General features: G+C 35.2%; 1 protein-coding gene across 1 annotated transcript in view; it reads right to left on the bottom strand.

The window, feature by feature from the left end:
* POLN (DNA polymerase nu) overlaps window positions 1-15,669 on the bottom strand; it is a 76,277-nt gene that overhangs the window by 28,767 nt on the left and 31,841 nt on the right. The window contains exons 15-18 of the mRNA XM_088540064.1: window positions 15,010-15,067; window positions 13,885-13,962; window positions 13,320-13,434; window positions 308-390 (exon numbers count right to left, since the gene is read on the bottom strand). Of these exons, the coding sequence (XP_088396190.1) occupies window positions 308-390; window positions 13,320-13,434; window positions 13,885-13,962; window positions 15,010-15,067 (334 nt within the window). The remainder of the gene's footprint in view (window positions 1-307; window positions 391-13,319; window positions 13,435-13,884; window positions 13,963-15,009; window positions 15,068-15,669) is intronic.

Here is a 15,669-nt window from a genome sequence, read left to right as displayed (position 1 = left end):
GAATATAAAGTCCATTCAAAACTATCTATTCTAAACTATATCTATTTTAATATCTATTTTAAAGCCAAACACTTCAGTTAGCAGCAAAGAAATATAAAATTAGAGTAGCCCTAGTATATGCCATTTTGACAATTCTCATACCGAATACACTATTTAATGATACTTCATAAATGTTGAAATATAATACTCAAAGATGAATTGCATTTATCTTTAGAAACATGGTGCACTTGTATAATTTATGAATAAATAGCAGCTTCATCAAGTATAAAATAAAATCCACTGCAGACCTATTTGTACAAAAGCCTACCTGCTCCATAAACTACTGAGTAGACCATGCGCTTTGCCTGTTCTCTGTCAGCCTGCTTCACTTGTTCACTTGGAATTCCCTTCCTAAGTAAACAAACAAAAATGTTACATTTTCAGATAAAGGTAATTTACATTGTTAGCCCATAGAAACTCTATTTGAAGTCAATAAAAAATTAATAAACACAGACTTATATGATATGAACAAAAGCATTTAGAGGCTGTCATCATAGGCTGAGAAACCACAACTTCTTTACAAATTTTGGTAATGACAGTCCTAAACAAATAAAAGTATTCAAACTTCAGTCTTCATATTCTTCTTTCCCTTTTTTTTTAAAAATCAAATTCTTGGCCAGGAAAATTCCTTCTACTATATTATTAGTTCTTTACAGTGAAGAGGCTCCAATATTGACGCATGAAAAAAGCTAAATCTTTGTAGAAATAGCATTTCTTCGGGACATGGTATACAGAAATTCCATTATTTTCTTAAAATAGTAATTATATTATTATAATAATAGAAACAAAAGTAGTAATTATTATTTTAAGGTTACTTAAACAAAAGATATAATAGGACTTTACTAGTAGGAGTATCCAACCTTTTATCAAGAATGATGATTGATAAGAGTGTGCACTGAATCCCTCTATATGTCTCACAGAGCTGCACAACAGAGATGCTTCCTAAGGAAGCAGCAGTGGCTGTTTCTTAACCAGCCCAGGTAGCTTGTTCAGTAGAAATAAAGTATCATCTCTCTAGTTTCAATTCACTCGCCACATCATGTCAACAGTCCAACCAAGGGCTGAAAGATTTGGTAATATGCAAATAAGGAGCCAGCTCTGCACATATCAGATATGCACCACTTTTTCTTATCCTTATGTTTAGGAAAGAACACCGACAATTGTTGACAACTGACAGCACTGAGAAAATATTCTTTTTTTGGTTTAAATGAAAACGCCTCTGAGGAATTCTTAATCATCTACTCATACTCAGAAAAGAAATACCTACTCAAACTGCATTTGAAACTTCTTTAGATGAACTGCTACCAGAGATGGTTTATGTCATATGTACAGCTTACAAAAAAAGTCTCCCTGTCTTCTCATGCACTTGTTTAAGCTGGTTCAACTGCACCTTCCAAACCACAAGGATGTTTTGTCATGAAAGGTTTGGCTGACAAGCTTTGAGAAAATAGAATATTTCTATGCATCTCTTTCACCATTATGATACTCATACGTAAAAACTCAACAGAAGTCTACATTTGTACTTGCCCACATTGGTTCATATGCTGGTTTTACTCAAGCCTATATACAATATAATTAGGCAGTCTGAGCAAAGAACAGGTAGATCATGGATGTAAACAGACTTAGCTTAGTATAGATATTTTGAAGGGGTAAGATAAAACTGAAAATGTTTTGAATATGAAACACTTTGAATATGTTTAAATCAGTCAATCTGGTGATTAGAGACTTAGTATTCAGCCTTTTCTGTTGTGTCATTTCAAAAAGTCATGGTTCTTTTGAATAAAGTGGATTCAGATTCATAAAGGTACCTAATTAAGATGACAGAGTAGCAAGTGAAACTATCAAATACAGATTTAGGAAACCAGACATCATCAAGTATTTCCTGAAGCAACTTCTGGCAGAAAATCTGCAGGAATTTCCTGAAGGTCCTGGCAGAAAAATATGCACATTCTTGAGAAAGCCAGAAAATCAGAGTCAAGAGGAAAAATAGAATCTGATATGAGTTCCTTAGAGAACTGTGAATAGATCTCACCAGGGGACCCTTCTGAGCGGAAGAACCAAGACTGCAGAATACAGAAGTTAGGGAAACAATACAAAATCTAATGCTGTTTTCCCCAGATCTTATAATTTGAGCTAGAGGGCTTGGAAAAGGCAAGGGACAGGAGTACAGGAATAGGATGTATTACAGATTTACCTGTGTCTGAGGCTAGAGACAACTAAGAACCAGACAGTGTGCAAAGGATCACCTTTAAAACCAAACCAAAACAAACAAAACCCTGTAACGGAAAGAACACAGGGTGTTCAGAGGCAGGGAGGTCTGCAGAAGATCCATAGCGATGAGGCAATGACACAGAGGAAGCCATTCACCAGCAAAGAGCCAGAAAAGTCATGCTGGGAAGGACTGGAATGATCTTCAACTGGGAGTTCTGAAGTAGTTTTAAGAGTGAAAGATGACATTGGATCAAGATTATGTGCACAGCAATACTCAATGCTAGGATTTTAAGGCTGATTTTGCTTCATACTCAAGTGGCTGACTAGGAAAAACAAAAATAGTCTTACTGCTATAATCCTGAAAGGCAGTGTCAGGAGGAGGGTACTGTCTTTGTATAGTGAGAAATCAAAACAAAGCCTTAATACAGTTATTAGTGCTGCTGTACATGCACTGTGTGATCTTAGCCATAAAAACAGTCACTTAGTACTCCCTAATCTTTTGTTAGTCAAGAAATATATATATATATATATATATATTTGTTAGTCAAGAAATATATATATATATATATATTTGTTAGTCAAGAAATATATATATATATATATATTTGTTAGTCAAGAAATATATATATATATATATATATTTGTTAGTCAAGAAATATATATATATATATATATATTTGTTAGTCAAGAAATATATATATATATATATATATATATATGAATGAGAGGCAATTGCAATTTTGGAGCCTGATGTGCGTTTTTTTTAAAAAGTAATGCTAAAACCAGAACAGTCAGTCAGCACATCCTCGTGTGTTAAACTGGCTTATCTGAGCACTTGTCAGGGAGGCATTAAATCTAGCACTCTGTATATTTGTAAATTTATGTATCCCATTCAAGAATCCAGAATAATAAAAGAAGAAATTGCCATATAAGTCACACAATCACTTGAGCTAATACAAGTCATTAATCAAAACTGTTCGTTTTTCTTAATAATGGAAATGTGGGTTTTTTTTCTGTAAGTCTTAACAGTGATTGGTTTCTATCCAGCATGCTTGATTCCATGTGTAATTCAGGGTGACATCCCTGCTGTTTGAGGTAAAGATAATTCCTATGAATAATGAAATGGCTTGTGTGGCTTCATTTCTTCACTGTAGCTGCTATGCTAGAAATCCTCAGTGGTCTCTCCTTCAGGCTGTTTCCTCTAGAAATACACTTATTTTTAAGATAATGAATTATTTTGTTATAACGAGTACTCTATGAACCTATTTATAATTTTTTTTTTATTTTGATTTGGAATTCTTCATGGAAATACCATGCTAGTAAGGAAAATAGATTGTTATCTGCTTGCTTGCATAATGCATTTTAAAGCTATAATCACTAAGAAAGCTATCTAACACATGCAAATACACAATACTGAATTGTGTAAAAAAGATTTCTGATGGAGATGCAGTGTTTTAAGATAAACTTGCCTCAGCAAAAGGAAACTGAATGGGCATAAAAATGCCCTAGTTGTCAGGCCTAGACAGTGATGCAGAGGCAGACTTTGCCTCACTCAATACTGTAGGTATATCTGGAGCAGCAGGAAGAATGTTAATGCATAGGAACATAATAGAAATTGATGCAGAAAAAAGACTCAAGAGAAGAATGATTTTGCCAGAGGTTATACTGAGGGAAAGTATCTGCTGCAAACACGTACATAGTCATTAATTCTGGCATGAAACACCCATATTCTTCTGTTTTATGACATCCTTCTCATTTCTCTGTCTCTAGAATAAGCCATCTGTTCAAGTTCATAATCAATGTTATCATACCCTAATTCCTCCTGAATTGCCATCTCCAAATGTGCCATATTTCACCTCTTACATGCCACATTCTTAAATTCCTGCCCATGCCACACACTACTCTCCTTCTATTCCCATAACTCTAATTTGCGTGCCCATTGTTTTCCTGTGCTTCATACTGCTTTGTAGTACATTGCGGAATACATATCTATGAAGGAAAACAATTGATTTCTGTGCTGGAAGACACTTAACTTATCAAGTTCAGGTCAATAGACCACATTATTCTTGGAAGGAGTTAGAAAAGATAAATACCTGGAAAGAACTATGAGGATATCAAAAACTTACTGTAGAAAAAGAAACTACAAATGCACTTTAAAAACTGGTCTTTACATCAAAAAAAAAATAGGAATACTTGCCTGAGAGTTAAAAAAATGGAGGAAAAGTTTCTAGAGAAACAGTGGAGGATAAGATCAAACTGCTAGTAAGAAATATAAACGGCAAATGTAACTTACTACTCAGCAAAGATAAATAAATTTAATCTTCAACTTGAAGAACAGTGTACATACTGGCAACTTGGAGGGTTTTTTTTAATCTTTACAGAATATTTAAAAGGATCAATAAATGCAAATTTTAGTGCATAGAACTTAGCAGACACAGCACAAAGGACTTGATCACAAAAAGAAAAAAAAAATCAAAGAGAACCACAGCCATAAAATCTGAGTAATACCAAAATAAAACTTTGAGAACAAGTAGAAGTGGAAGGAAATAATTCTTAAAAGAATGTGATAAAACAATTCAGCATTTCTGGGAAATATTGCGTGGTGACGGAAGTCCTCTGTTTATGTGTAGGAAAAGGCAGAACAAACTCTTCAAACACAATAACTGGCAGACATGCAGCGCCTTGATCTGCATCACTTCACAGCCAAGCTAAGCTCAATCAGAACAGCCATGAAGCTTTTGGCTGCTCTCCTGCATCTGCCAATTAATCCAAGTACTAGCTGGGAGCTGTTGATGTGGGAAACGAGATGGAGTGCCATTAAATTAATTTTGTACATGGTCATTAATGTCAAATAAATGAGTAAATACAGATTTGCTCATATGACTGTTCCTTTACAGTTTTGTTCTGTTATTTCATCAGTGAAATGTATATATATGCCATTTTTAATCACTTGTTGCTATTTGATAGCAAATGAACATTGTATATTCTGTAAATTTGTGTTTGGAACTTTGCATTGGCATCTGAAACTGGTGAAGACGACATTAGGTAATTAGTGACAACAGCAAGGTTCAGAAAGACTCATTTTTACAGTGACACTACCACTGGATTCATCATGTAGAAGGTAAATCCTGGATGCTTACCCTTTGAAAGGTACCAGCATTATTATGACTAATATATATTATGACATAATTATATACCAATTTGAGCATCCCAAACACATGTAAAGGTTTGGCTACACAATTATCTAGTCTGTTAAATGCAAGTGTTTTTTTTTTTTTTTTTTTTTGAAAGCTGCTACTCCATAACCAATGGAAAATACTAACAGGCTTCAGGTAAAAAGGTCTTCTGGACAATTTTAAAGTGCATGTGGAAGAAATCGTGAAATAACTCTTACCTGGTTAACTTCTGTTACAAAACACATAAAAGGAAGCAGTTGAGAACCAGCCTCCCCAAAGTCACCGGCATTTCAAAGCAGATTACTACTTTTGCCTCAGGTTTCACTCAAGAGCCAGAAATAAGATATATGCAATTAGCCAGCCTAGATGTTTTTTTATCACAGTTCTAATACATGGTTTGATACAGAATGTAAGTTCCAATGAAGAATACATTGCTAATTGATGCAGACAGAAAAATAGGAGGGTAGTAAACACGGATTTTATGTCTCCTTGAAACAAAGAGTTATTTAGGAACCAGTTATCAGCAGGATATGACTCCTTCTATATCTAAGAGGCATTTACACAACTATGCACCAATTGAAAAGTATGATCTAAACAATAGTACAAAGATTGTCCTCCTCATAAGGAGGGAATAGAGGCATCAGGATGAAAAATGAAACTCATCTAGACTGCCTAGAAGATTATCACTTGTCACTGTATCTCTTTTCACCTTTGCATGCACCTACCAAACTATCAACTACAGGAGTCGATCTGAAACCAAAACACAGTGTGTCAACTTCTGCAAACACATGGAAGGAAGCTTTCCATTAGACAGAGATGAAACAAGAAAGATTCTTCAATTCTCAAAGTCAACAGGACATTATTGTGCTTTTCACGGCTTTCCTTGATTTCTTTTCACCCAATTAGCTTAATTCCCAGGAATATCGTATGAAAACTATCCATTATTTTAACAGTAATTGTTTATAAGCTGCTTCAAAATGTGTTGTGGAGCTTCAGAACATTTTGGACGTGGTGTGCATCTAAAATATCTACCTTCACATTCGCCATTTTATCAATATTTAGCTTGATTCTAAAGCTAAAATTAATCAAGATTAAATAAATTTAAAAACTTCATTAGGCTCTCGTGCCTTTTCCATAATATGCAGTATTTTATCAAAGTCACTGCAGATGAAAATGCATATTAGGAGAAAACTTCTAAAACCCAGAAGAACTTCCCCATTAATTTAGCAAAGCCAAATTTCTGCTGGATTTTCTCCAGCACTTGGGGGCTGGCCACCCTTCTCAGAGCTCTCCAGTAGTTACGGCGGTGAAAATGGTACAATTTTATTTTCCATTTATTTGTTATAGAATGCTAAGGGAATATGTAGTGTGCAACAACAATAAGCTTCCAATCTCACAAAGAATAAAGCTGTCAGGTTAAACTTTTTGTTAACAACCTGGTTTCTTTAAAGCTACTGTTTACTCTTGTAACAACAAAAGCCATTGTGGTTCCTGAAGACTTTTTTCACTCTACTTTATCTGCTAATCTAAACACGTCACAGCAGCACTTCTCTAAGGGACTGTAAACTATAAGGTGAAAATTCCATAAGCTGCCACAGACAGCCTGTCAGAGAAGAAACCAAGGCAAGTGTTTAATTTCATTAATATCAATCTCTACGAGTTTTAAAACAGATAAAAATTACTTTGCTGAAAAAGTAAAATAACTTTGAGCTTCTGAATTCATTAGAGTTTAGACATTTTTTATTGTGAGAAAGCAAACTGAACATCCTTCCTTTTCTTAAACGTCAGCATTTATCTACACTACTTACTGGGGAGGGGAGTGGAAAACCAGGGAGTAGGTGGTGAAAGCAACAGTTAATTAAATTGCATGAATGCTCTTTGAAAAAACATCCTGCAATAATTAAGCATCACAAGCCAAAATGTCAAAATCTAGATCTGTCTTGTCCATATCAACAGAAAAACTCAAAAAAGCGTGTGTGTGTGGGGGAGGTGGGGGGCTGAAGGGAATAAACTTTACAAAATTTTAAAATTCTAAACTAGAAATTTCTAAGACTTATTTAGGATGCTCAGATGCTGTTGACAGCAGGAAGATGTGTGACCTAAAAACCCTAATCTGAAAATGCAATGTTGATTCAGGCTTATTTCTAGCTGTTTTTTCTCATCAATAATGAATAACAATAAACCAATGAAATAATATGGGGTATGTGGTTGCTTGAGCATCTAACCCAGAACTGAAGCCTAGGCCTAGGGTCCTTACTCTGGCCAGACAAGTTCTTCCCTCTAATCAGAACTGTAAACCATTCCAAACCAGAGCCCTTTCCTACTGTTCAGCAAAGATGCCTGAAGTGATTCACTTCTTAAATTCCCCGATTTCTAAAAATAATAAGCACAAACACTAAAAATTAAATGAAGACAGACACCTAATAAAGAGAGAGATCCTAGCGAACAGTGTAATGGCTTGGGCACCTACCCAGGATAAGGATTCAATCTTCCTTAACAAATATTCCGCTCTTTAGCGCAACAGGACTGTGCCAAAAGGAGAGATTGCAAAATATCCACTCTCCTGGTGAACGTGGTCTCCAAAGTAAAATCAGTGTTCACATCCAGCCCTGCCAGAGACCTGCTGCCCACGGCTGCATGTTTCCTGTACCAAGTCCTGACTAGTTTAACACACTCAGTGCTCCCTGTGCGGTGACCAAGTTCTGCAGCCAAGCAGAGGCCTCTGCGCTGGTCATTTGAGGCTGCAGCTTAAATCAGATTCAAAGACGACCGGTAGCTCTGCGGTAATTCCAGAGCTCAAGCAGCTCTGCATGTAGGCACCTCTTCTGAGGATACTGAAAGCAACTAATGGGAGATTTCAGTATCTACAGAGCAAAGAAGGTACCATGTACCTTTGAGGTTCTGAATGTCTATTGAAAGATTTTAGTATTGTTGTTTCAAAATCCTTTGCCTTGATATCATTGTTTGACTGCTAAAATTCTTATATTACACTTGTAGAAAAGTTTACTGGATTTTCTCTGACAATATAACACTGCAATTTTTAAAGCAAGGAATGCATCTCAAGTCTTTGAGATTTGCTTAGCAATGTCTTTGCTTCATTCATCAACCTGCTAGCCCATTTTCATGGCTGTTCTAAAACTAATTCATGTTCCTTGACCACAGCACAAATATACCTGAGACTATTTTCCTTAAAGAATGAAGGCTGAGAACACAATTCCTTGAGTTCTGAAGGATTTATACAAAGTAAACACCAGGGGGGAGCAGAGCTAATAAAAGTAAAGGTCTATGTTGGCAAGAACATTTTGGGTATAAAAACTGTATGAATAAATATAAGCTAGAAAGCAAAAGGAGATTTCTAGCAGAGGAATGGGGAATTGGACAGTTTTCTGACAGAATTAACTTGGCTTAAAAAAGCAACTAGTTTTAAGCTGAGGCCCCACTGATCTGTGAAAGGGACTATATAATGTTGCCACCTGCAATGATTTTAGGACCAAAAGGTTCTTCTAGTTTCATGCATAAGACCAGGCCTATTTGTATCAAGCACAAAGCTCTCACCTCTGAGTGTGAGGCAGTGCCTTCCATTTCCTAGAACTTCTCTTCCATTTCTTCTCCATTTCATAGTAACTATCACCTTGTCAGCACCCTTTGCTCTAAAATACTCTATTTAGTCTTCCAGAAAAATCAAATTTCATCATAGCTTTTGCAATTTTCTCTAGAACAACCCTAAGAAATGGCTCCAGAAGGATGCTTCTTTATATTTTGAAGTCTTTTCAGTTCTGCAGATCTACAACTGCAGGATCTCTGAATGGTAAAGCCTTACTCACAGTTATTTTACCAGATGAGATATTATTAAGCACCTGATCTATAATGAATAGTATCTCCACAACTAGATCCACTGCCATAGCATTCTTGCTCTCAAATGTGATTGGGAACAGCATGTATTCCCATTCAAATCAAATCTGTGTCTTCTCTGAACTGCATATACGAAACAAAACCTTGGTCTCTCTCTTTTTGTCTGTAATACTCTGAATAGAAAAGAAAGATAAAAAATTAGAGATACGTATATCATTAATTGGAAATGAAACAATGAAACAAAAGATAAGTACTAATAATTTTCCAATTAAAAACACTGTAGCAGCTGTTTCTTCAGAATCAATTTCAATAAAAGGAAAAATGAGCAGAAGCCATGAAACTCATTAAAAAATAGTGACATTATTATAACACTAGGTAGCCCAATGCTAATGACAGAAATGTTACACTAGCTCTTAGTGAAGCCTTTACCAGGTAGGACCAAATTTAGGACCTCCAGAAATTTACAGTAAATTAATACTATAGGTATTGATTATATTACTATAGTATTATTATAGTAATATTCTACTATAGTAACTACTATCATATTACTAATAGTAATGCTAATAGTAGCACTAGTGGTACTAATAATTACTATATTTATATTACTATAATAATACTATCATGTAATATTATTATAATGCTTATACTACTATAAGTAAGTGAAATAGACAATCTTCAGAGCAGAAAGTCCATACAGTAATGTATTTCTAAATGTGGACTATCCAAAAACAGAAATATTAGTCTACATGACTGCCCTGTATTCATCAGAAAGCTTTTCTCCCTCTCTCCCTCCCTTTCCCTCTCCCTCTCCCTTGGCATCCTGCTTCAGCTTTCTAAGGAGTTCAAACACAAATTTCTCTGATAAGAATTTCCTATTAGCATCTCTTACACAGTTGGTGCTGAGCATATCTTTTCTTTTCACCCTGTGAGATGCTGTCTTTGGCACTGTGTAGGCAAGGTGGGCACCCAACTCTAAACCTGGAGTTTTATTTCAGTCTCAGCAACCCAAAACATAGGAAGGGCAGATATCTAATTTGCAGATAGCAAAGATGATGTCTGCACCATACACTGGAACACAGAAATGGCTTATAATGACTAAGCTAGTTCCAGACTATTAAATAGTGTAGTAATAGTGGCCTGTGCTGGGTGCAGCTATGTTAATCAATAGTTCTCTAAGATCTCCAGTTCTCTAAGAAAAACTCTAATGAAGCACGGGAAAGGATTAAGCCATTTAAAGAATAGCCACAAAAAAAAAAAAAAAAAAAAAGACAGGAGCTTGCTTGAATAATGGGAACTCTGAAAAATACTGCCCCAGTTTAAGGATGCACTCAGGCAACAAAGGATGGCTCATCCAGGTATGACAAATCCCACATATTTATTATGTGCTTAAGTGTTTAGCTAAATTAAGATTTCTTTCCTGAATTTTGACCAAATGTTTCCAATACCAAAACATATCATAACAGAAGAGCATCAACCTACTGAGCTGAGTGAAAAAGAACAATTCAAAAGAGAGACTAGTAGTCACTCTATCTCTAATTAAAAAAAAAAAAAATACAAAGACCACCCAAAAGACTGCAAACTTGTTTCTCACCTTCTATCTTTGCAAGGGATTTTAAGATATTTGTTGATCTATCTAGTTAGATTTTGACTGTATTCAAATCTTTGCATTTTACTGTCTTAAAAGCTTAAGCCATGCTTTCTCTTCCTGCTCATCAACAGCATTTTAAACAAAAATTATTGATTTATTTATTGTGGCGAGGCTGAAGAAGTGAAAGCAATTTTATTCTGAGCTTTGTGGCCATGTGGATCCCTATGGCAGCTAGACCTGCTGGCTGGTCAGACAGCTGCCACCGCAGCTCTCATCGTCTCCAGCGCTTGGGTGACAGTTCTGCTCTTCCAGAGGAATGTCCCTGTCACAAGGCATCATGACAACATAACACAAGGTGATCTTGCAGGTAGCCGGGTTTCAGTTATGTAATGTTTTCAAAAGTAGAGGCTAAACTTCAACTAAATCCGTTTATTTCATGCAAACTACGCAAGACTTTTTTTTCTAAACACACGTAGATATTATTTAGCCCTTTTTTAAGCAATGGATATTTATACAGCTACTATATTAAACAACAATCAAGTTCCATGTCTTCAGACTTTTGTTATGTTCTGATAATTGGATAATTATGTTATCTAGCAGATATTTTTGTTTTCACACTGTTAGCTACATTCAAAAAACACCATACACAAACTCTTCCATGAACTAATTTCTCACCTTTCATGTTTCCATATTTAATAGCAGGCACATACCATGTACAAGAAAAAGTTATTTCCAAGCATTAGTTTTCCTGAAGCTTAAAAAAGACTCAGCAGTTCTCTGCAGAATCATTATGTAATGATTTTGTAGACACATCATGACACTTCTGTCTGATAAAAATATTTGCCTGTAATATTTCATTAAATTTAAAGTTACTGTGTAGCAACTATAAGAGGCTGACGGCTGCCAAGAGCTGTGAGTTTGCTGAACAGAATAATATTTCTGGAGCCTTGCCCGGAGTTCAGGCAAAATTTGACTCATACTCATGCATACATTTGCAATATACCTCCAGACTAAAATAAGGATTTAAGTCCATCATGAGATTCTAGTGCTGTCATGTCAGAGCTAAGGACTAATTATAATATCAATAGAAGCTTCTAAGGTGCTCTACAGAGCTTTGGTGATATCTCCACAGCTACATTTTCGGGATGTTTGTGACCTTGAGTTCTCTCCTCTCACACTGCACATCCTTCAAGCACTGATTCAGTTGCTGGTAGGGGAGTAATAATTTGGCTACATTTTTTTCTTTTTCTACTTCACAGTATATTAGCAAATACTGCAGTGAGTAGGAACTCCTGTGTCTGGGAGGGAAGGCTATGTCTACAAAAGTTTAGAAACTATAGAAATTGAACTGCGCTAGATCGGGACTAATCACATAACATCATTTTTTTCTTTCTTTTTTCACCTAAAAATCTCTCAAAAAATGGTACAAAAGATTTAAAAAAAGAGAGTGAGGAAAGCAATGGACGTATATGAAAATCACATTAAATGCACATGATATGATGCTGTTTAATCTGCTTCTACGTTATGACATTTTATTTGATCTTTGCCTCACTTTTTGGATCAAAGCAGGAAGTCTCCTGGAGATCTACCCTGTCTTTTACTGACAGCTTCTGCACTTTCTAGCATAAGGGGAGTCTCGGGCTCAGCTGAGATTTTTTGGGCATCACAACGGTACAGGAAGCAATAAGAAACACCTTCAAACATCTACACAGCTCATCTCCCTTCTTATTGATAGCTGGTCTTTTGATGTGCGGTCATGAGCTTCGTAAACAATGATAATCAATTAATGATTAATTAACAAATAAGTAGTATCCTCACACTGTGGCTGTAAGGAGAGAGTGGATGTAGGCACATCACCCTTATATTAGAATGTACTACTGTGGGTGTCTCTCTATTTACTTGGGTAATGGAGCCAAAAACTACTTTAATATGACTGAAACATCACATTTTCATCATAATCTCTATGAATTAAAAGGAATCCCAGAGCTCTAGTCTCTCTGCTTCTTGTATTTGCGTAATTTGATTCCAATAGTTCTGTCGAATAACCAAGTTGGCTTCAAAAATAATTCTCTTTTTACTGAGAAATACTGTTCTACAATCTTTCACCTTGTGAACCTATTTTAACTCCTGATCAGGTATTTTAAGACGTTTTGGTGAACAAAAATACGGTGCAAAAGTACCACTATGCACTATTCACAATAAATTATTCCTTCAGTTTTAGTCACAAGGCTCATATTGGTCACTTGGATTGCAATATTTTAAAATATGGCAATTATGATAGTGAAGAATCAATCAGAAAGACAGAAGAGAAATTGTAATTCCCAGTACCTAAAAAGCATTAGATTAACCCTAACTATTTTAATAAAATATGGCCTTTTATTACCATTACATAGTAATAATTTAAATTATTCTTGCTATTTTGTCTGCTATCCAAAAATACTCTTTTCTCTTACCACTGAGAAGCCAGTGTGGTAAAGATATCGGTAGTTTCAGGTTCTTGAAATAGCTTCAAAAGTTCTGGATCAGAAGACAGGTCAGCAAGGATCCTTAGTTCAATATGGGAAAAATCTAGCAAACAGAGTGTTAAAATAAATCTATTGCTCTAAAAAAAAAAAATCTGAATTTTAATCTAGATTTGATTTCACAAATCAAAGTTCAAGCCTAGACTTGACTCATTTCCTGACTGCTTAGCAAAACCAGATGCCCATGAAAAGCTCATCCTTAAGAGGTCCAGCTACAGATCAAAAGTTTCCTTCATTCCTTCATTATCTTCAAATGTCAATTAACATTATTAGCTCTTTTTTTTGGAAACTTCGAAAGACATATCTTGCATGTCAACCACTTCTAGGACATTAGTCCAAAACACAGCAAGGAGTATACACCCTATAAAAATATTAATAATTAATAAAGAATTTCATTGCCTTGCAATATGTAACATCAGGCAAAAAATATAGGAAGAAGAGATCACAGAACTGAGAATATTAATATGTATGAGAATAACAACAAGAATTATCTTACCTGCTGCTAAAAATGTATAGCCTTTGTTTGAAACAAAGAATGTTCTTGGGGAAATGGTTATTATTTCCTCTTCTTTTCCTTGAGAAGAGACAAACATGCTATTCTCAGACCCCAATCCAAACATGCTGGCATAGGAAGGGATAGTAGTTTGACATACAATGAAACTCATCTGATCAATGATTACTGACAGCTGATAGTATAGCAGTGGGGAAAAATAAGCATGTCTTGACACAGGAAAGCAAATCTCTGAAATATAGTTTGGAGAAGCCTGTATTATCTATAAGATCATTAATGAATCTATCAGACTATTTACAAACAGGCAAATGTGCCACAGTTTGTACAGCGCTATAGGTTTACACAGCCACTGCTCACATGGCTTTTCTAACACCTTTTAAGAAATACTTACAAAAATCCATTGGGCAAATAAATTTAAACTGCTATTAAAGTTTTCTATTGCCTCAAACAGACCCGTTTTATTATCTGCACTGTAACTTCTAACCCAGGGACTGAAAAGACAAACCCAGCCTTATCAAAGAACCACGTACAACACAAGCAGCATGTCCACACCACACCTCGCTTAAGAAGGACAGTGTGTGTAGAACAACCTTATATTAGAGTCCATCATTGTGGGTGTCTCTTATTTGGGTAATGCTTTTCTAGGCTTTGTTTTGATCCTCTCTGAATCACCTCTGCACAGACCCATTTTCATTATCAAACACAACACATCTGACTAACTTCTGGTGCTCACTTGTGAATTTCATTAAAACGGCTCAACTCCCAGGAAAAGCTTTATGAGCTGGATGCACACAAAGCAGTCCCGAGGATGCTTCACAAAGTTAAGATGCTTTAGTTTTCATCTGGAAAAAGGACCAGGGAAATTGTCCAGGGGAATAGAAGAACTAAAAATTTATGAGTATTTAGATCAATGCTGAAGCAGCAATGTTCTCAGGGGAAAAAACAACAGAAAGTAATTGGTTTAAGTGCTAATGTGTAACTGTGCATCAATGAACTGTACTTTTATGTGCTTTTACAGTTTTTGTCTTTTAAGATAAAATATTTTATCATATAATGCAGTAAAATAATTACATAAAATTGCCTTTTCATGTTAGTAAAAATATAATTTACCTTTTATGTACTGTTTCTTTATAATTCTAACTGGATGTTTAGAGATACCTTGAATGTTCTATAAATAATAAGAATAAAATGCTTAGTAAGCGAAAATTTACAAATACTTGCTTACGAACAGCTTACAATAACTTTATTACTAATGCTAGAAAGATTTTGCCATATCATAAAGACATTTTAAACTAATGTTTAAAAATCCTAATTTATGGACCTCAATAATACACAACGAGTAACTCAAATGAAGAACATTTTCTTTTAACTTGTTTTATTATTATTATTATATGGTGGCAGAAACCTGTGCATTATTTTCAATAAAACAATACACTCTGCCTTAAGCTATGGGAAACGAGTTTTCTTCATATAAAAGTTTTTAGAACATACATATATATGTACTTATATATGCTTTTGGAATGTAAGAAAAAATACAGAAGGAGCTATTGATAGGAACATGAGCTAAGATTAAAAAGCTAAGTTTATTAATGGACATAATATGCTGGACTAGGTATAGTAGAAGATTACTAGACATTTCTAACAACCTGGGTTCATACTTCTCTAGCCACGCAGGAAACATTGCACAGTAGTTTCCTTCTGTTATTTTGTGTTATTACACCTCATCATCCAGAAAGGTGGCACCTAGCATTACCATCTCAAAAGGTAGCA

Source organism: Tinamus guttatus, unplaced genomic scaffold (assembly GCF_059628265.1).
Source record: "Tinamus guttatus ecotype Peru unplaced genomic scaffold, ASM5962826v1 Tinamus_guttatus_pri_ptg000052l, whole genome shotgun sequence".
In the NCBI taxonomy this organism is placed as follows: domain Eukaryota; kingdom Metazoa; phylum Chordata; class Aves; order Tinamiformes; family Tinamidae; genus Tinamus; species Tinamus guttatus.
The sequence above is the reverse complement of the archived record's forward strand: the minus strand, read 5'-3'. Positions and strand labels throughout refer to the sequence as shown.